This window comes from Hemitrygon akajei, chromosome 7 (assembly GCF_048418815.1).
Source record: "Hemitrygon akajei chromosome 7, sHemAka1.3, whole genome shotgun sequence".
Lineage (NCBI taxonomy): Eukaryota > Metazoa > Chordata > Chondrichthyes > Myliobatiformes > Dasyatidae > Hemitrygon > Hemitrygon akajei.
In genome coordinates, this window is record NC_133130.1 from 158,812,286 (window position 1) to 158,833,445 (window position 21,160).

General features: G+C 46.3%; 1 protein-coding gene across 1 annotated transcript; it reads left to right on the top strand.

Moving 5' to 3' along the window:
- Window positions 1-1,920: 1,920 nt before the first annotated feature.
- On the top strand, window positions 1,921-19,281 carry LOC140730096 (solute carrier family 2, facilitated glucose transporter member 6-like). The gene is made up of 9 exons (XM_073050231.1): window positions 1,921-2,064; window positions 3,985-4,191; window positions 5,864-5,963; window positions 6,954-7,165; window positions 7,872-8,024; window positions 8,761-8,869; window positions 9,606-9,791; window positions 11,481-11,626; window positions 19,091-19,281. The coding sequence occupies exons 1-9, from the start codon at window positions 1,921-1,923 to the stop codon at window positions 19,253-19,255; spliced, it is 1,422 nt and encodes a 473-aa protein (XP_072906332.1). The 3' UTR covers window positions 19,256-19,281.
- The last annotated feature ends 1,879 nt before the right edge of the window (window positions 19,282-21,160 follow it).

A 21,160-nucleotide genomic window follows, 5' to 3' on the forward strand; every position in this document is an offset into this window, starting at 1 on the left:
CTCTCATTACAACATCTCCCACATCACTTTCTATTGGTCCTATATCTATCCTCAACTCTCCCTTCCCCTTTATATACTTCAAAAAGCTTTTAGTATTTTCTTTGATATTACTTGCCAGCTTCCTTTTATAATTCATCTTTTCTTTCTTAATGACCTTCTTATTTTCTTCTGCAAATTTTTAAAAGCTTCCCATCCTCTATCTTCCCACTAGCTTTGGCTTCCATGTATGCCCTCTCTTTTGCTTTTACTTTGGCTCTGACTTCACTTGTCAGCCACGGTAGTGTCCTTCTTCCATTCAAAAATTTCTTCTTATTTGGAATATATCTATCTTGCACTTCCCTCATTTTTCACAGAAACTCCAGCCATTGCTGCTCTGCTGTCCTCCCTGCTGGTGTCTCTTTCCAGTCAACCTTGGCCAGTTCCCCTCTCATGCCATTATAAATTCCTTTATTCCACTGAAATACCGACACATTGGAATTTAGTTTCTCCTTCTCAGATTTCAAAGTGAACTCGTCCATATTGTGATCACTGTTCTCTAAGGGTTCCTTAATCTTAAACTCTGTTATTAGAGTTGTTGTGACACACGTTGCACAACACCCAATCCAGCACAGCCGATTTCCCAGTGGGCTCAACAACAAGCTGTTCTAAAAAGCCATCCCTTAGACATTCTACAAATTCTCTCTTGAGGTCCAGTACTGGCCTGGTTTTCCCAATCCACTTTCATGTTAAAATCCCCAATGATTATCATGACCTTGCCCTTCTGACAAGCCTTTTCTAACTCCTTCTGTAATTTGTAATTCACATCCCGGCTGCTGTTTGGAGGCCTGTATACAACTGCCATTAGGGTCCTTTTACCCTTGCCATTTCTTAACACATCCCTTCCAATCCTATGTCATCCCTTTCTAATGATTTAATATTATTTCTTCTATACAGGGCCACACCACTCCCTCTGCCTACTGACCTATCTTTCCGATAAACCATATATCCTTGGACATTCAACTCCCAATGGCAGCCATCCTTTAGCCAAGTTTCAGAGATGGCCACAACACTGCTGCGTGCATTCAAATATAACACTTTCAGTCCAGTATTTGTTGCTTTCTGTTTGAACTGCACCACACCTCTGTTGCCCTGTAACTTATCCCACTGGCTGTGATTATGCCTCATCTCCTCCCTGTCCTTTCTATCATCTCCATTGCACACTATCTTTGATTTATTTCTGTTTTCCCCTTCCTCAGCCCTATCACTTCCTACCCAACTCCCTGAATTCTCTCTTCAGGACCTCCTCCCTTTTTCTACCTATGTCATTGGTACCAACGTGCACCTAGACCTCTGGCTGTTCACCCTCTCCCTTCATAATACTCTGCACCTGATCTGAGACATCCCGTACCCTGGTATCTAGGAAGCAACACACCATGTGGGTATCTCTATCAGGCTGACAGAACATCCTGTCTGTTCCCCTCACTGTGGAATCTCTTATGATTACCACATTCCACATCTTCTTCTCTCCCTTCTGCACCACGGAACCAGGCTCAGTGCCAGAGACCCGATTGCCGTGGCCGTCCTCTGTCAGGTCACCCCCTCAACAGCATCCAAAATGAGATAACGATTACTGTGGGGAACATACAGGAAGTGTGGGTGTATAAAACCAGGGCAAAGAATATAAAATAGTCATTTACAATTCAGTATGAGGCACAGGAGAAGCACTTTTACTGGAGAGTGTTGACAGATAAAATGACCTGTTACAATGAGTGGCTCATGCAATTGACTTGCATGCACTTCAGGAAACCCCAGGACAGGTGGGTAACATGATGGTATAAATCCTGGAGATAGATTGGAATAGGAAGGTTGAAGATCCAATGCTTTACTGCAGACTGAGAGACCTATTTACTTTTTCCTTGCAGGAAAGTCAACAACAGGCGGATGTTTCTGGCTGTGTTCACAGCAGTCTTGGGAAATGTAAGCTTTGGTTATGCAATGGTCTACACTTCCCCTGTGGTCCCAGAACTGGAACGTTCTCCAATCCCGAACCTTCAAATGAATACCCAATCAGCATCGCTGTTTGAGGTAGGAGCTCATGACGATTATCACAAAGGGGACTTTACTCTGCAGCTAACCTGTGCAGTATCTGCTCAGGAATGTTTGATGGGACAGGATAGGTGAAGCTCTAATTTGCATCTAGCCTGTGTTATCTTTGCCATGCCAATGATTAATGAGACATTGAAGGAGAAGTTTTACTCTGTATCTAGTCTGTGTAATTCATGATTGTTTGATTTATTGATTGATTGATAGATTGAATGATTGATTAATTTATTTATTTATTGATTGCGATACAGTGCAGAATAGGCCCTTCCAGTGTTTCGAGTAACGCTGGCCAGCAATTCCCCCAATCTAATCCTAGCCTAATCATGGGACAATTTACAATAACTAATGAACCTACCAACTGCTACGTCTTTCAAGTGTGGGAAGAAACCAGAGCATTAGGAGGAAACCCATGCAGTCAGTGGGAGAACATACAACTCCTCACAGTGTCAGGAATGGAACCTGGATCACCTGGACTGTAAACCATAAGAAATAGGAGGAGAATTAGGCCATTCAGCCCATCAAGTCTGCTGCACAATTCCATCATGGCTGATCCCGGATCCCATTCAACCCCATACACCTGCCTTCTCACCATATCTTTGATGCCCTGACCTATCAGGAAACAATCAACTTCCACCTTAAATATACCCATGGACTTGGCCTCCACCTCAGCCTGTGACAGAGCATTCCACAGATTCACCACTCTCTGGTTAAAAATATTCCTCCCTACTTCTGTACTAAAAGGTCGTCCCTCAATTTTGAGGCTGTGCTAGCTAATTCGGTACGCCCCCACCATAGGAAACATCTTCTCCACATCCACCTTATCTAGTCCTTTCAACATTCAGTAGGATTCAATGAGATTCTACCCCCTCTGCATTCTTCTAAATTGCAGTGAGTACAGGCCCAAAGCTGCCAAATGCTCATCATATGTTAATCCCTTGATTCCCAGAATCATCCTCGAGAACCTCCTCTCGACTCTCTTCAATGACAATACATCCGTTCTGAGATATGGGGCCCAAAACTGTTGACAATACTCCAAGTGCAGCCTGACTAGTGTCTTATAAAATCCTCAGCATTATCTCCTTGCTTTTATATTCTATTCCCCTTGAAATAAATGCCAACATTGCATTTATTTTCTTTACCAGAGACTCAACGTGTAAATTAATCTTCTGGGAGTCTTGCACCAGGACTCCCAAGTCCCTCTGCACCTCTGATGTTTGAACCTTCTCCCCATTTAGATAATAGTTCACACTATTGTTCCTTTTACCAAAATGCATTATCATACATTTCCCAACACTGTATTCCATCTGCCACTTTTTAGCCCATTCTTCCAATTTGTCTAAATCCTGCTGCAAACGTATTGCTTCCTCAGCACTACCTACCCCTCCACCTATCTTCGTATCCGCCACAGACTTTGTCACTAAGCCATCAGTTCCATTATTCAAAGTAGCGGGCCCAACACTGAACCCTGAGAAACACCACTAGTCACAGGCAGCCAACCAGGAACAACCCCCTTTTATTGCCATTTGCTGCCTGTCAGCCACTCCTCTAACCATGCCACTATCTTTCCTGTAACATCATAGTGTGGTGCTAATCATAACCGTGCCATGTAGTGATGCGACAATAGAGAGCTGCACTTTATCTCTGCATTGGCAGCTTCTGACAGGATGGTAGAGAGGATATGCCAGTGTGAGTCTCACCTTGATAGTGGAGTAAGATCTCATTCTAAAATGCTGGTGCCGATTGGCATGCTGAGCAGAAACAAATGTAAAAGTTTTGCTATCTGTTAGAATAACATTTCCTGAGCCAAGTTGAAAGAGTTATCTCAACAATCTGTCTTTTGAACAAAATCTTCTTTTCCGATGTTCACACTGTGACCCTGGTGCCAAACATTTCTTTTCACAGTCTGTCTTCACCCTGGGGATCGCACTGGGGGGCCTCAGTGCCATGTTCTTCAATGACTTACTGGGTCGCAAACTGACCATTATGGTGTCCACTGTGCCATCGGCCTTGGGATTTGTCTTAATGGGCAGTGCTCAGGCCATTTGGATGCTTGATGTTGGCCGTGCACTGACTGGATTCGCGGGGGGAATGGCAGCTAGCTCCATCCCGGTAAGTTAGCAAAGGATAACTTTCTGCCAAGTCCCTGAAAACACAGATTCGACCTTTGTATTTTGATGGAGGAGCTCAGCAGGCCAGGCAGCATCGGCAGATCTTCTCCAGGTATTGCCTGACATGCTGAGCTCTTCCAGCACTTTGTGTGTGTTGCTCTGGAGTTCCAGCATCTGCAAACTTCCTCGTCTTTGTATTTTGATCTTGCACAGCTAAAGAGACAGAAAAATCTGAGAGTGAGAAAGAGATGAGATAGAGATTATCTTTATTTGGCACATGTACATCAAAACATTCAATGGGAAAGGCATCATTTGTGTAACCTAATCAGTGAGGATTGAGCCAGTTTCTGGTGCCAACATAAAATGCCACCAGCCCATATATCTATGGAATATGGAGAAAGCCAGAGCACTCAGTATGAACCCACATAGTCACAGGGAGAATGTACCAACTCCTTGCAGACCGCAGCGGGAATTGAACTCTCTCAGTACTGTCCCTCTGACGGTGTTACATTCCCTCAGTACTGTCCTTCTGACAGTGTGACACTCCCTCAGTACTGTCCCTCTGACAGTGTGACACTCCCTCAGTACTGTCCCTCTGACGGTGTGGCACTCCCTCAGTACTGTCCCTCTGACGGTGTGACACTCCCTCAGTACCATCCCTCTGACGGTGTGACACTCCCTCAGTACTGTCTCTCTGACGGTGTGGCACTCCCTGAGTATTGTCCCTCTGACGGTGTGACACTCCCTCGGTACTGTCCCTCTGATGGTGTGACACTCCCTCAGTACTGTCCCTCTGACGGTGTGACACTCCCTCGGTACTGTCCCTCTGACGGCGTGACACTCCCTCGGTACCGGCCCTCTGATGTTGTGACACTCCCTCGGTACTGTCCCTCTGACAGAGCGGCCTTGTGCAAAGACTATCCCTCCAGTGGTTTTGTATTCCCTAGACGGTACAGATGTGTCAGTGTAGATTTTGTGCTCAGTCCTCTGACAATGGCATTCGTTTGTCTTGAAGGACAATCGATAGATCACTGGAGTGAGTTCTCCAGGACCCAAGCCTGGACGGAAGGTATGCAGATCCTGAGATGCCAGGTTGTCAAAATAACCTCCCCACGGCCTCACCAGTGTATTCCAAAGGAAAGCTTATGAATCATTATGCTTGGCAGCAGCCTGGCTGCAGGAGCTGCCAGAAGAATGTTCAATAACATTCAGCTGCCTTAGGAGCTCCACTCCAGATTTGCTGTCTGGGTTTACTCCCGTAGCCTTTGTGTCTCTCAAGACTGCCCACAAGGCAGTGGAACTATTTACCCATAGCTGGGGATCTGGTTCACGAGCACCAGGGTGTGTCCACACATCGGAGGGCCTGTGTGCTATGTGTGCAGCGGACAGACCTCCTCTCTGTCCAGCCTGAGTCTGAAAGGAGTTGAGTTTCAGTGTGTTGCCAGCGAGGAGGCACTACATGAGGCTTGCTGTTGGAGAGGCTGTATACTGGCAGGGAGAGACTCACACATTCAGCTCTCCTTTTCGTGAGGCTGCTAGCACAGGGGTTAACCCTAATGTGCAGCTACTTCTCTTGAGTTTCAGTGTGTCCCCCATGGAACCATCTGTTCCACACATCTCCCACCAAGTCTTCTGGTCAGCAGGTTATTAAACGTACCCTTCCTCTCCTGCAGGTCTACATTTCTGAGATATCAGTGGCCAAGCTGAGAGGAAGACTGGGCTCTACCCCACAGTTTATGCTTGCCTGTGGATCACTTCTGCTCTATGCATTGGGTGAGGAATTCCGTACATTGGGAGTGAATGGGTGTGGTGAACTACATATACCTGTCTGGACACGCCCCCTGATGACTGCTCCTGTGGCTCCTCCCACAGACCCCTGTATAAAGGTGATGGAGGTCTGAGCCTGGTCTCTCAGTCTCCAGGATGTAGTATGGTGGTCACTCCCTGCTTGTTCCTTCTTCCAGTCAATAAAAGCTGATACGTCGCTTCTACGTCTCAGAGTGAGTTATTGATGGTGCATCAATGAGAAAGGCTTAATCCATTGGGATTCTAAAATATGGGAGGGAAGGGATATCTCCTGCTGATAAAACTGACTGAATTGTCCAAAGACATGACTGAAGTGGGGAGAAAAAGAATCTTTAGAAAGTAATCCCTGGGGACTTCCAGAGGGCATTTGATAAATTCACTCATTGATAGTTTTAACTAAAGTTTTTGTTCATGAGATTCAGGGCAAATTATGATTCAGGACAGGAAATTAACTGGTTAGGAAAGACTCTTTATGCGCAAGGTGCTAATAATTTCCAATTTTGACGTGTCCATCACTAGGCATGGAGAATTTAGACAGAGATGCCAAGATACTAATCAGTAGATCAATGTCTATGATTGGAGAATGGGTTGAAAAAGGGGCAGAAGGAAAGAAATCTCTGAAGTGGAACAGAAAACAGAACTTGGGAATCTTTGCTCTCCTGTGAACATTGATGATGATAGCTCCAAGATGGATTGATTCTTATATGAAATGATGGGGGGAAATATGAAGTAATGCCACAGATATTAATGAATGGCAAAAACAGCATGAGGTATAATCAGCCAATTCCTGTTCCTGTCTCCCACTGGGATTATGTGCACTGGAAGAGGGTGGGAAAGGCTTGGCCCCATTGGGAATAGATGGAAACGAATTGAAATTATAATGGAATGGAAGTGTTCTTTATTTGCAATTTCTTTGGGGAAAAGAACACTAACAGGAGTCCTTCGTTTCTTTTCCAGACCTGGTCCTATCCTGGCGTTGGCTGGCGGTGGTTGGGACAATTATACCAGTAGTATTGGTCATTAGTTTGTGCTTCATGCCGGAATCCCCTCGCTATTTAGTCTCCAAAGACCGCGACCGTGAAGCTATTCAAGCACTCATGTGGCTCCGGGGCTCGGATTTTAATTACTTGCTGGAGTACAGGGAGATTCTGGAGGTTCTGGCCGGGAACGTAAGTGGAAAGTCTTTCTGTCTTGTCAGCAGAAGCAGAGACACCATGGCAATCACCAGTCGCTTTATCCCAACATTCACTCAATAAAGTGTAGACATTCCAGATCCCTTCCCACTCACTCCCATCACAAAGAATTCCAAGCTCACAGTGGAATGTAGAAACATGGTTTAGGCAATTAGTCTCCAGCACTCAGTGAATTCCTGGCTGATCTGTGAGCACAATTGTCAATGAGGAGAGTTTATTCCCACAGCAGGGACCACTGACAAATCACAAGGAAGCTTGGATAATGTGGATGGAGTGAGACCTCCTCGGTTGATAGGCATTGATTCTACAATAAGATTTTATTTTGTTCAGAGAACTGCGAAGGAATCAGTATATTCTTCACCCAAATTTTTTTAAATATCTCAAAGAAATTGTATCAGCACTGACTCAATGGGGAGAGCGATTCACGTCAAGAGACAGAAAGTAAGGTCCCACATCAAAGATTCACAATCAATGCTGGTGTCAGTGAGCAGGACTGACGGAATGTCACATGTTAAGAAGCTGTAAATGAATTCTCCTGCGACCCTGTGTCGTTATCCCTGGAAAAACATTATTCCATTGGATTATCTCATTACTGTGAAAGTACTTCAGTGCTGTACAAAGGCAAACTGTGTCTCTTTCCCTTTCCTTCCAATCTGAGATTGTGGCTCTTTGACTCCGACAGGTGAAAAAAGTGTCATGTACCGATCTCCGCCAGGCCTTTGTCTACAAACCCATGCTGATTACCGTCGTAATGAGGGTGTTTCAGCAGCTCAGTGGAATCACTCCCATACTGATCAATATGCAGCTCATCTTTGATAGTACAGCTGTAATTCTGGTAAGTAGCAACTCTGTCACCAACACTATCCAAACAAATGAAACACAGAGCTTGCTCTGGTCCCAGGACCTGTTCATCTCCCACTGTCCCTAACTGCTGCTTTCCATATGCAAGTCTTCTGTGCCATTGTTTGCAGAAAGAAGAGAGGGAAATCTTGAGATAGGATGCAGACAAAAGTTGTCAAAGTAACAGCAAAAATGAGGAATTGGACCGAAAGTTGCAAATATCAGGAAAAGCTGATTTCCTGAGGCTCTTTACGCTTGAAAATGCACAGAGAGACAGGACCTAATGGAGGTGTGATGATGTAGGCATGGAATGTTTCCACTTGTGGGGAAGAAAAGCAGTCTACTATCATAGTTGAGAAATGAAACAAAGAACACAAAAGTCACGCCTTTGCCCAGAATGCTGCCAGATGGAAGGAGTACGAGGAAAACCTAAAATGTACGTAAAGAGAATTATAGAAATCTCATCTTGCAGCAGTTAGTGCACTTTAAGCACACATCCAAGTACTACCTAAATGTGATGAGAATTTCTGCCTCTTAGGCAGAACTCCAGACCCCTCATCCCAGGTGATAATCATTCTTTCATCCCTTCTCCATGACTTCAACCATTTACGGTACTTTAAATCTTTACCCTCTGCTAAAGGAAAGACACCTTTTGTATTTATTCTACCTCCCTCCTCTTTCCCTCTCTCCCCACTTCCTGTTCTGCACACTGACGGAGATATTTCTGTTAGAAAGGTTCCTATGATGCAGTACTGGTGGGTGTCATTCGCTTGGTGTCCGTGTCGATTGCAGCCTGGATAATGGACAAAGCTGGAAGACGGAAACTTCTCTTTGCGTCAGGTACAATAGGAAAAGAACTTTAAAGTTTCAAAGTGAAATTGTTTTGGCTTCTTCTATGGTACATGAACAGATGCAGTGGCAATGATAACAGAGAAGGGGATGCAACTCCATCATTGGTCTGTGTTGAGTTAGCTAGGATTTAGAAAGGACTTCTTTCTTCTAATGAAAAGAAGCAAACTTGTTCATAATCCACCAATAGGAATGTCTGTGAAGACTGGCTTAGGTGTGACCCTCATGGTCCTATAGAATACGAATGGGTCTTGGATCAAAGTTGCCAGGGAACAATAGAACTGGTGGCTTCAGAACTGGGGTGAGGTAATTGAGAGACTCTGGGAAACCAGGTTTTCCTGTCAAGGATGGCATTTATTGTTGGGTTATTGATAGTATGACACTAATTCAATAGCTCTAGATCACGCCAGAGGTCAGCTGAATCAACAGTGCTGGTGTGGGACTGGACACACAAATGGCTATGAACCACATGATGGAGATACACAAGTGAATCTTGCGTGTTTTTATGATAATTCATTAGCTTTGCTTTTCTTTACCTGAAAATTCAATGTAATTTCAACTTCTCAGAGTGGGATTTGAGCTTGTGTTGTGCTGAATGGCTTTCTATACCAATTAAACATTTTATTAAATTGCTGTACTTTTCAATGTGGGGGCTATTGTTAAACAGGTCTTGAATCACTGTAAACTGCAAGGACTCTCATTTTTTCCCTTCTCCTTCTCACACCAGGTATAATTATGTTTATATCAACACTGACTTTTGGAGTCTACGTCAAAGTAAATGAGATAAGAAGTAATGTAACCAACATTAGCACTGTGGAGAGTGGTCACTTAACTGTCGAGCATCTCTTTCAGACCAACACAGAAAAATGGTTAGCCCTCATACCTCTCATCAGCATCATGGTTTACATATTTGGTAAGTCAGATTGCAAGTGTTTTATTTAGGGGTCTGCAAAAGAAGTTTTTTTATGCCAGATCTATGTTATACCTACTCTAAGACACAGAAGCAGAATGAGACCATTTGTCACATCGGGTCTGCAATGCTATTTGATCAGGGCATTTTTTCTTTCAACCCCATTCTCCTGCCTTCTCCCCATAACCTCTGGCGCCCATACTAATCAAGAACCTATCAATCTCTGCGTTAAATATTCCCACGGATTTGGCCTCCACAGCTGCCTGTAGCAATGAATTCCACAGATTCGCCACCCTCCAGCTAAATAAGTTCTTCCTCTTCTCTGTTCTAAAAGGGTTCCTCATATTCTGAGGCTGTGCTCTCTGGTCCTGGAATTTCCCACAATTGGAAATATCCCCTCCATGTCCACTCTATCTTGGCCTTTCAATATGCTATCACATTCTTATTTGATTGGCTGTGCAAAGCCAATAACAATAGCCCAAATGTCCAACCAGTGCCTTATAAATCCTCAGCATTATATCCTTTCTTTTATATTCTAGTCCTCTTGAGATGAATGCTAACATTGCATTTGTCTTCCTTACTACTAGCCTGACATGTAAATTAACCTTTAAAGAATCCTGCACAAGGACTCTCTAGCCCCTTTGCACAAGTGATTTTTAATTCATTCCCCATTAAAAAAATTAGTCTACACCTTTATTTCTTCTACCAAAGTGCATGACCATCCAGTTCACCACACTGTATTCCATCTGTCACTTCTTTGCCCTTCCACCCACTCTGTTGAAATCCTTCTGTTGATTCCCTGCTCCCTCAACACTCCCTGCCGCTCCACCTGTCTTAGTATCGTCCTCAAACTTGTCCTCAGAGACTTCAGTTCCATCATCCAGTTCATTAACATATAAATTGAGAAGTAGCGGACCCAACACCGACCCCTGCAGAAACCCAACCGGAAAAGGCACACTTTATTTCCATTCTATGCCAACACTAGCCAGCCAATCTGCTGTGTATGCTGGTATCTTTCCTGTAATACCATGGGCTGTCATCTAGTTTAGCTGCCTCAGGTGCAGCACCTTCTCAAAGGCCTTCTGAAAATCCAAGTAAGCAACTATCTTACTTGTTTCTTCAAAGAATTACAACAGATTTGTCAGGCAAGATTTCCCCTTAAGGGAACCACGCTTACTTTGGCCTGTTTTATCTTGTGCTTCCAAATACCCCGAAACCTCATCCTTAATGATGGACTCCAACATCTTCCAGGCCACTGAAGTCAGGCTAATAATTTCCTGTCTTTTGCATCCCTCGCTTCTTGGAGTGGCATTTACCTGACAGTGCTCGGTGGAATAGTGAGGTAGCATCATTAATATAATAAGCTGTGTTTGCTATAACCAGAATAAAGGGTTAAATCCCAAGAGCATTGCACTTAGCAGAGGTAAGCTGCATTTATAAGTTAAAGGCAAGTTTCTCACAAGGAGATGAGGGGTCAGTGTTAAAAGCAGGGATTCAGTAAAAAGGAAATGGTGTTTGGGGTGAGAAACGTCCACAGAAATGGCTTCATTGTATTAATGGTTTCTCATTTGTTTCTAAAAAAATCTTTTCACGTTCTTATTTGACCTCTTTTCCCCATCCTATCCACAAGAGAGCTTTGCCAGTTGCCTTGTTGTGACTAAATACTTGTATCTCCTTTTCACCTGTACATAGGCTATGCCCTCGGCTGGGGACCAGTAACTTGGCTGTTGATGTCAGAGATTCTTCCAATTAAAGTCCGTGGTTTGACATCGGGACTGTGTGTCATCGTCAGTTATATCACAGCTTTCATCCTTACAAAGTGGTTCCTGCCAGTGAAGGTTTGTTTGTCCTAATGTAACCATGAGGAATCCACCTTCTCTTGCACTTCATGGGTTTCTGGGATTTGTTTTGTCTCCTGACCATGGAGAAAAATTCTATACACATCGATCCTCTGAATATCCAAAAATCTTCCAAGCTTGATTACTGGCAGCCCACACAGCTCACTCGCTGCATGAGTAAATATCTTCTCTTCCCAGTCGTGAGCAGCCATTCCCTTCTCTTAGGATGTGACCCCTGGTTTGGTTTGTTTATTTATTTATTGAGATGCAGTGCAGAAAGGCCCTTTGGGCCCTTCGAGCTGTGCAGCCCTGAAATCCACCATTTAATCACTGCACAATTTAAAACGACCGACTTATCTACCAACCGGTCGATCTTTGGACTATTGGAGAAAACCGGAGTACCCGGAGGAAACTCACGCGGTCATGGGGAGAACGTACAAACTCCTTACAGACAGGACAGGAATTGAACCAGGTCACTGATACTGTAAAGCGTTGTGCTAACCACTGCATTATCTCAACGTGCCCACCCGGCGAAGCTGGCATGAACTTTATTCATTTCAATGGGTTTTCGTCCCTGGAATCAACTTTACAAACTTTTGTTTCATTCCCTCTGTTGTAAGTTTATTCTGCCTTTGGTAGAGAGACTGGATCTGTCCATGAAGTTGTAGGAGTGGTCACACCAGGGCTCTGAATGACTGCAGTAATGTGTCTTCACTGCAGGCTCTCAGATGCTCTTGCAATAAACACCAATGTTGTAGCGATGTGCTACACACAGAGCTAGAAATGATGACACGCAGACTGTAAGTTGCACTTGAGTCTAGTTTATTCAAACTTCGCGGCACTGGCTTTTACGCAGTCCTGTTCGCACCCTCTCCGGGTGGAAATGATGTCAGAGGTGCATTACAAAAGTCTCTTCCCGCGCACGGGCTTTCTCCCCTTGCTGGTGAAGAAGGCCCAGTGCCATTTTGGGGCTGGCCTCTCTGCCAATGCGCGCGCCATTTTGTGAGCCTGTTCACCTGCGCAGAAAGTGGGTCGCCACATAACCCCCCCCCCCCGAACCATTGATACACCCCCCAATGTCCACAGTCTGGATAGCCTCTGTTTGGGAGGTCTGCCTCTGCGCCGCGTTGCCTGAACCTCGACCTGCTGCACCAAGTCCACATGGGCTGGTTTTGAGTCGGTCCACCATGAAAACCTCCTCTTTCCCCCCAATGTCCAGAACGTACTGTTACGTACCCCGTAACTGGGTCACTTACCAGCAAAGATAGAGAGGTCCGTTGAAGTCTGATGGTACTATTTTTAAAAGTATTTATTGATAAAGGGGCACAAAAATAAGATTAATGCAAAACAGACAGATAATATACTTCGTCAATACTACATCTAAAAGCGCGGGTATAGTAATAATAAGAAATAGCTCTATCGTTGTCTAGGGGGTAATGTATTGTCCGATAGAAATATAAAAGTCACTGTTATTCAAGCTGCAGCTCTTTGGGTGGGTTGGAGAGAAAGGCGGGTTAAAACTTGCCCGTTCCTTTTATGATGTCAATCCTTCGAAGTTCGTTGGGGGTCGAGTTCCCCGTTGTCAGCTAAAAGCCGTTTTCCGTGTTACTAGCCACCAGTCCTAGGCAACAGAACTGAACGCACGTGGCCTCCTTTGAATGTCTTCCCACTATCACGGGAGCGATAGTGTTTCTTCCGGTGCGTCTGAGGGGCTGTTCCTGCAGTCCCTCTTTTATCCTGACTCGCAGGGTCGTAGATTTCAATCAGGTTGGGGGGATGATGCAATCTCTCCCCTTCACCCAGCCCACTTTGCCCGAGGGCTCTCACGTAGCATAGGATCTCAATCCACAAATTTGTCTCCAAGAGACAATGGCCATTTCCCCTAGCTTTACATCGCCGGGGAACGAGATAGTCCGCACGTCTCCTTCTCATTTCCTGGGCCCCCTGACAGAAACCCAATAGTGATCTTGTGATTCTCACAAAGGAGGGGGCTGCGGGCATAACAGTACATGGACCCGTTGTTCTTGATCACCTTGAACGGCCCCTCATACGGCCGCTGTAGCGGTGCCCAGTGTGTGCTCCTTCATACAAATACAAACTTACAATTCTGCAGGTCTTTGGGTACACAGGTCGGGATCTGTGAAGTCGTTCCCGGGGGGCCAGGTTGCCGAGCCTTTCGCGTAGCCTGTCCAGGACTGCTGCGGGTTCTTCCGCTTGCCCCCTTGGGGCGGGTATGAACTCCCCTGGGATGACTAGGGCTGTGCCATACACCAGCTCAGCGGACGAGGTGTGCAGATCCTCTTTGGGCGCCGTGTGGATTCCGAGCAGGACCCAGGGAAGCTCGTCCACCCAGTTAGATCCTCTCAGGCGGGCCACGAGATCCAACTTCAAGTGACGGTGGAAGCATTCCACTAGTCCGTAGCTGGTGTAGCTGCATTCCCAACAGGCTGGAGGTGAACTGGGCGCCTCTGTCAGAGGTAATGTGGGCCGGTATCCCGAAGCGTGCAACCCAGGTTGCAAATCAGTGCTCGGGCGCAGGAATCGGCGGTGGTGTCAGTGAGCAGGACCGCCTCTGGCCATCTTGTGAACTGGTCTACCATAGTTAGGAGGTGCCGTGCTCCTTGTGACACTGGCAGGGGGCCCACGATATCCACATGAATGTGGTCGAACCTCCAGCGGGTGGGTTCGAACTGCTGCGGCGTTGCTTTGGTGTGCCGCTGCACCTTGGCTGTTCGGCACTGCGTGCACATTTTGGCCCATTCGCTGACCTGTTTGCGAAGTCCGTGTCACACAAACTTGCTGGAGACCAGCTGGACGGTTGTCCTGATAGATGGGTGCGCCAAGCCGTGTATGGAGTTGAAAACTCGCCACCGCCAGGCTGCCGGGACGATGGGGCGAGGTTGGCCGGTAGCCACATCACACAGGAGGGTCCTCTCACCTGGGCCTATGAGGAAGTTCTGCAGCTGCAAACCCGAGACTGTGGTCCTGTAGCTGGGCATCTCGTCGTCTGCCTGCTGCGCCTCCGCCAGTGCTGCATAGTCCATCCCCGGGACAGGGCCTGGACAGCTGGTCTGGAGAGTGCGTCCGCCACGACATTGTCCTTTCCCGAGACATGCTGGATGTCCGTCGTGTACTCGGAGATGTAGGACAGATGTCGCTACTGGCGGACTGACCAGGGATCGGACACCTTCGTGAACGCAAAGGTCAACAGTTTGTGGTCCGTGAACGTGGTGAACGGCCTGCCTTCTAAGAAGTACCTGAAATGCCGGATTGCCAGGTATAGTGCCAACAACTCCTGGTCGAAGGCACTGTACTTGAGTTCAGGTGGCCATAGGTGCCTGCTGAAGAACGCCAGGGGTTGCCAGCGCCCCTCGATGAGCTGCTCCAGCACCCCACCGACTGCTGTGTCGGATACGTCCACTGTGAGGGCGGTCGGAACATCCGTTCTGGGGTGCACCAGCATCGCGGCATCTGCCAAGGCTTCCTTAGCTTTAACGAAAGCGGCCACGTCCTCCTCATCCCAAGTAATGTCCTTGCCTTTACCCGACATCAGGGTGTACAAAGGGTGCATGATACGGGCTGCTGAGGGGAGGAAACGGTGGTAGAAGTTCACCATACCAACAAACTCCTGCAGGCCTTTGACTGCGTTGGGCCGGGCGAAGTGGCGGATCGCGTCCAACTTGCCGGGCAGAGGTGTTGCCCCGTCTTTGGTAATCCTGTGGCCCAGGAAGTCGATGGTGTCGAGTCTGAACTGGCATTTGGCCGGGTTGATTGTGAGGCCGAAATCACTCGGGCAGGAGTAGAGCTGGCGGAGGTGGGACAGATGCTCCTGATGACTACTGTTGGCTATAAGGATGTTGTCCAAATAGATGAACGCAAAGTCCAGGTCGCATCCCACCGCATCCATTAGCCGCTGGAACGTCTGTGCGGCATTCTTCAGGCCGAACGGCATTTGGAGGAATTCAAACAAGCTGAATGGGGTGATGAGTATTGTTTTGGGGATGTCTTCAGTGTGCACCAGGATTTGATGGTATCACCGGACGAGGTCTACTTTGGAAAAGATGCTTGCCCCGTGCAGGTTTGCTGCAAAGTCCTATATGTGTGGCACGGGGTAGCGGTCTGGAGTTGTAGCCTCATTCAGCCTGCAGTAGTCACCGCATGGTCTCCAGCCCCCGGCTGCTTTGGGGACCATGTGCAGGGGGGAGGCCCATGGGCTGTCGGACCACCGTATGATCCCCAATTCCTCCATCCTCTTGAATTCCTCCTTCACCAGACGGAGCTTGTCTGGGGGAAGCCTTCGATCACCCTGGGTCGGGATGTGGTGCTGTACTCCGTGTCTAGGCATGGCTGCCGTGAACTGTGGTGCCAGAACTGATGGAAAGTCCGCTAGGATTCTGGTGAATTCGTTGTCAGACGACGTGATGGAGTCCAGGTGTGGGGCTGGCAACTTGGCTTCACCCAGGGAGAATGTCTGGAAAGACTTGGCATTGACCAGTCTTTTCCCTTGCAAGTCAACCAGCAGGCTGTGAGCTCATAAGAAATCCACTCCCAGGAGTGGTTGGGCCACCGCGGCCAGTGTGAAATCCCACGTGAACCGGCTGGCGCCGAACAGCAGCTACACTGTGCGGGTGCCATAGGTCTGTATCGTGCTGCCATTTGCAGCCCTCAGGGTGGGTCCTGGCTCCCTGTTGCGGGTGTCGTACCCCGTCGGGGGTTAGACGCTGATTTCCGCTCCGCTGTTGAACAAGAAGCGCCGTCCCAACTGTTTGTCCCAGACATACAAGACGCTGTCCTGGTGGCCAGCCGCCGTAACTGTTAGCGGCAGCTGACCCTGCCGTTTCCCAGGAACTTGAAGGGTGCGCGACAATGGCGGGCTTCTGTGCCCCACCGCTGGTGTTAGGAACACCATTGTTCATTGGCCTCCTCACTCCTGCCTCTGGGCTGTGTTCGCTCCATTGCCAGGCCTGGTCTGTCCTGCTGTTGGGCGCGTGGCTTGGTGATCTGTCCGATGGACACCCCACTCTCCCTCTTGGCTTTCCACAGCACGTCTGCTCGGGCCGCCACCTTCCGGGGGTTGCTGAAATCTGCGTCGGCCAGCAGCAGATGTATGTCCTCGGGCAGTTGCTCTAGGAACGCTTGCTCGAACATGAGGCAGGGCTGGTGTCCGTCAGCCAGGGCCAGCATCTCATTCATTAATGTTGATGGCGGCCTGTCTCCCAAACAGTCCAGGTGCAGCAAGTGGGCACCTTGCTCATGCCGTGAAAAGCCAAACATCCCTATGAGCAGCGTTTTGAATGCTGCATATTTGCCTTCTTCCAGGGGTGACTGTATGAAATCCTCAACCCGGGTGGCTGTCTCCTGGTCAAGGGAGCTCACCATGTAATAGTAACACGTGGAATCAGAAGATATCTGCCGAATCTGGAATTGGGCTTCTACTTGGCTAAACCACACGCGTGGTCGCAGCATCCAGAAAGTTGGCAGTTTTAGCAAAACTGAGTGAACAGATGAACAGTCGATCATCTTTGGTCCAAATCCAGTTTGGACCGTCGGGGTCACCAATGTAGCGATGTGCTACACACAGAGCTAGAAATAATGACACGCAGTCTGTAAGTTGCACTGGAGTCTAGTTTATTCAAACTTCGCGGCACTGGCTTTTACGCAGTCCCGTTCCCACCCTCTCCGGGTGGAAATGACGTCAGAGGTGCATTACAAAAGTCTCTTCCCGCGCATGGGCTTTCTCCCCTTGCTGGTGAAGAAGGCCCAGCGCCATTTTGGGGCTGCCCTCTCTGCTGACGCATGCGCCATTTTGTGAGCCAGTTCACCTGCGCAGAAAGTGGGTTGCCACAACATAGCATTTGCCTTCCTATTTGCTGGATGTTCCTGCAGCTTGGCCTTTGTATGTTTATGTGCAGGAACATCAAACCTAGAGATTCACTTTCAAGGGTTCTACAACTCAGTGTTATTTAATCACTTTTAAAAACTATTTGCACAATTTATCTTCTTTTCACATTGGTTGTTTGTCTTTGTTATTTATAGTTGTTCATAAATTCTATCACATTTCTTTATTTTCCTTTAAGGGCCTAAAAGAAAATGAATCTCAAGGTAGTATACATGCTTTGATCATCTGAGTTTGAACTTTGAACAACAACAGCTTTAAACCTTTCCCCATTTAACACAATATCTACTTCAAAATTCTGCCACAATATATCAGATCTGGCATATCCTTACCCACTGACTTAGCCTGTCCATGTTCCCTTAAAAAGCCTCTCTGCATTGTCCTCAAACTCAGATTGTCACCCTGCTTCGTATTAACAGCAAACTTGGTCATAGAACACCTAGTCCCATATACTGTAATAGTGAAGATATTTTACTGCAGCCGTACAGAGCCCAGGGAGAACTCCCCTACAACTTTATGAAAGATCCAGTCTCTCTATTTAAGGAAGAATAATCTTGCAATAGAGGGAATGAAACAAAGCTTCGTCAGATTGATTTGAGGGACAAACGCAATGAAATGTCAACATTTCTTGCCAGGGTTATTACATATTATGTTATGCTAGCCCATGAGACACAGCCACTTTACCCTAAAATGACCTATTTTCCCTACAATACTCTTTATTTACTAGATCATTGAGGATTAATTAATTTTGTTTAAACTACTGTCTGGCACCTTACCAAATCCGCCTGAAAGTCCAAGGCAATCAGTCCTGCTGAATGGTCAAGGCTCGAAGCATCGACTGTTCTCTTTCTCATACATGCTGCCTGGCCTGCTGAACTCCTCCAGCATTTTGTGTGTGTTGCTTGGATTTCCAGCATCTGCAGACTTTTTTCTTGTCCAGATAATTTTGCTTATTTATTTAGAAACATAGAAAACCTATAGCACAATACAGGCCTTTTGGCCCACAATGCTGTGTCGAATATGTACTTCCTTTAGAAATTACCTAGGGTTACCCATAGCCCTCTATTTTTCTAAGCTCCATGTACCTATCCAGAAGAAGAAGAATGCCCTTAACTCCTGGTGGAGTCATCGGGAAGCCGTCACGACAAGCTTTTTGCATCAATATTATTGGTGATTGCTCATCATGTGGTGTTTCTGTAGCATTCTCCAAGTTTTTTTTGTGAGGTTGAGTTGCTAGCTCGAAACTGAACCCAGCACAGATGGAAAGCGTGCAAGGGAGCGGGCGGGATTCAAACTCAGGACCTTTCGCCCCGAAGTCCAGCACTGATGCCACTACACCACCAGCTGGCATAATTTAGTATTATTATTTCTTTCTTTTTGTCTTTTGCACAGTTTGTCGTCTTTTGCACACTGGTTGAAGGCTCAAGTTGATGTGATCTTACTCTATTATGGATTTATTGAGCATGCCCACAAGAACATGAATCTCAGGGTCGCATTTGCTGACATATGAGTTAGATAATAAATTTGCTTTGAACTTTGAAAGTTAACTGAAAACTATTCTTTTTCAGAAATCCTTTGGACTCTCTGCACCCTTCTTTTTCTTCTGTGTGATATCCATATTCGCTCTAATATTTACTGCTTTCTGCGTTCCTGAAACCAAAGGGAAAACCTTGGAGCAACTTGAGAATGAGTTCCGGAACCTGAGGGATTCCCCTAACGATGACAACAGTTGATGTGGAATCTGGACTTAAAATTAAAATGTAAAATTATGAGTTGAACATTAAAAGTTAAAATCATGCAGCATTAAACTCTTATCTTCTTCACCCTGTGAGAGAGCAAACCAGTCCTGAACTAAAATCCTTCTTTGCCTTTTCTTCATCACCTGCTGTTTTGCAAAGGGTAATTGGTGTAGGAGTAGCTCCTCCTTGTGTATCTCTACACATCACTCGCACGTCTGTTGCATTTGCAGGTCAGATACAGAGTAAAACCTTCTCTTACTTTGTCTCTCAAGCTCTGCCAGAGGAGCTACAGCATGGGCCAGATAAAGCTCCCCCCCGTGCTCATTCAATCTGACTTCCAATGAAGGGAGCATTGGGATATACTCTGTTGAGAGTTTACAGCTTCTGAAGGTGACAAATGTGAAGACTGGGATAAGCATTTCCCCATACTTCCTTAATACTTTATATATGTGCTATGCTGAATCCGGGAGAATGGTGACACTCGCAAACATGTCACAGTAATTGAAAGCCAACAATGTCCTTATTACTCAAGGGACTTGGTGGATGGCATTCAGCACGTGAAATACCACAGCACACTACAAGCTTGAGAAGAAGTTGTGGCAAATCAGCTTGCACATAATGCATAATTGATTTATTAATTAGTAGATGAGAGGCCTATGGTCAAGGTGCAGGTAGATGTGACTAGGCAGAAAAATAGGCTGGCACAGACTAGATGGGCTGAAGGGCCTCTTTCTATGTTGTGATGATCCCAGACTCTTGATTTTTTTTCTATATACTCGAGCTTCTATGATGCTGAAATGAACTTTCAATATCCAGAACAATAGCCTTCATTATCCAGGGAAAAGGAAAATAACTGCCTGTGTGTCAAGCTATGTTTATAAAACATTGGTTATTCCAGAGCTGGAGCATTGTGTACTGTTCTGTCCAGAAGACACAGGAGCAGTAATAGACCATTCTAGTCATTGAGACTGCTCTGCCATTTATTATCCCTCTCAACCCCATTCTCCTGCCTTCAACCTTATTAATGAAGATCATATCAACCTCTGCTTTAAACATACTCAATGACCTGAGTATCTTGAAATATATTCAGCTGTCTGCAGCAATGAATTCCACAGATTCACCACCCTCTGGCTATTGAAACTCCCCCTCATCTTGGTTCTAAAGTGATAATCTGTGCCCTCAGATCTTGGAATCCCCCATTACAGGAAACATCTTCTCTATCTAGGCCTTTAAATATTTGATAGGTTTCAATGAAATCTTCCCTCATTCTTCTAAACTCCAGTGAATACAGCCATCAGATGCTCCTCATACTCATTCTCAGGAACATTATGACCCTCTTCTAAACCCTCTCCAGTGCCAGAACATCCTTTCTTAGAAAGGGGTCCAAAACTGCTCTCAGTACTCCAAGTGAGGTCTGACCAATGCCTTATAAAGCCTCAGCATTACATTCCTGCTTTTATATTCTAGTCCTCTTGAAATGAATGCTAACATTGTATTTGCCTTCCACACCACTGACTCAGCCAGCAAGTTAATTTTTAGAGAAACACACACAAAATGCTGGTGGAACGCAGCAGGCCAGGCAGTATCTATAGGGAGAAGCACTGTCGACGTTTCAGCCTGAAACGTCAACAGTGCTTCTCCCTATAGATGCTGCCTGGCCTGCTGCGTTCCACCAGCATTTTGTGTGTGTTGCTTGAATTTCCAGCATCTGCAGGTTTCCTCGTGTTTAATTTTTAGAGAATCCTGCTTGAGGATTCCCAAATGCCACTGCACCTCTGATTTCTGAATTTCCTCCCCGTTTAGAAAATAGTCTACATTTTCATTCCTTCTTCCAAAGTGCATGACCATACACTTCTCTACACTATTTCCAACTGGCACTCCTTTGCCCATTCTCCTTAT

Bases quoted from the DNA above. Each gene is read 5' to 3' on its own strand.
- LOC140730096 (XM_073050231.1), top strand. From the start codon at position 1,921: ATGTTTCTGGCTGTGTTCACAGCAGTCTTGGGAAATGTAAGCTTTGGT. The intron at 4,192-5,863 runs GTAAGTTAGCAA...CCTCTCCTGCAG, and splicing joins TGGCAGCTAGCTCCATCCCG to GTCTACATTTCTGAGATATC. The intron at 8,870-9,605 runs GTACAATAGGAA...TTCTCACACCAG, and splicing joins GAAACTTCTCTTTGCGTCAG to GTATAATTATGTTTATATCA.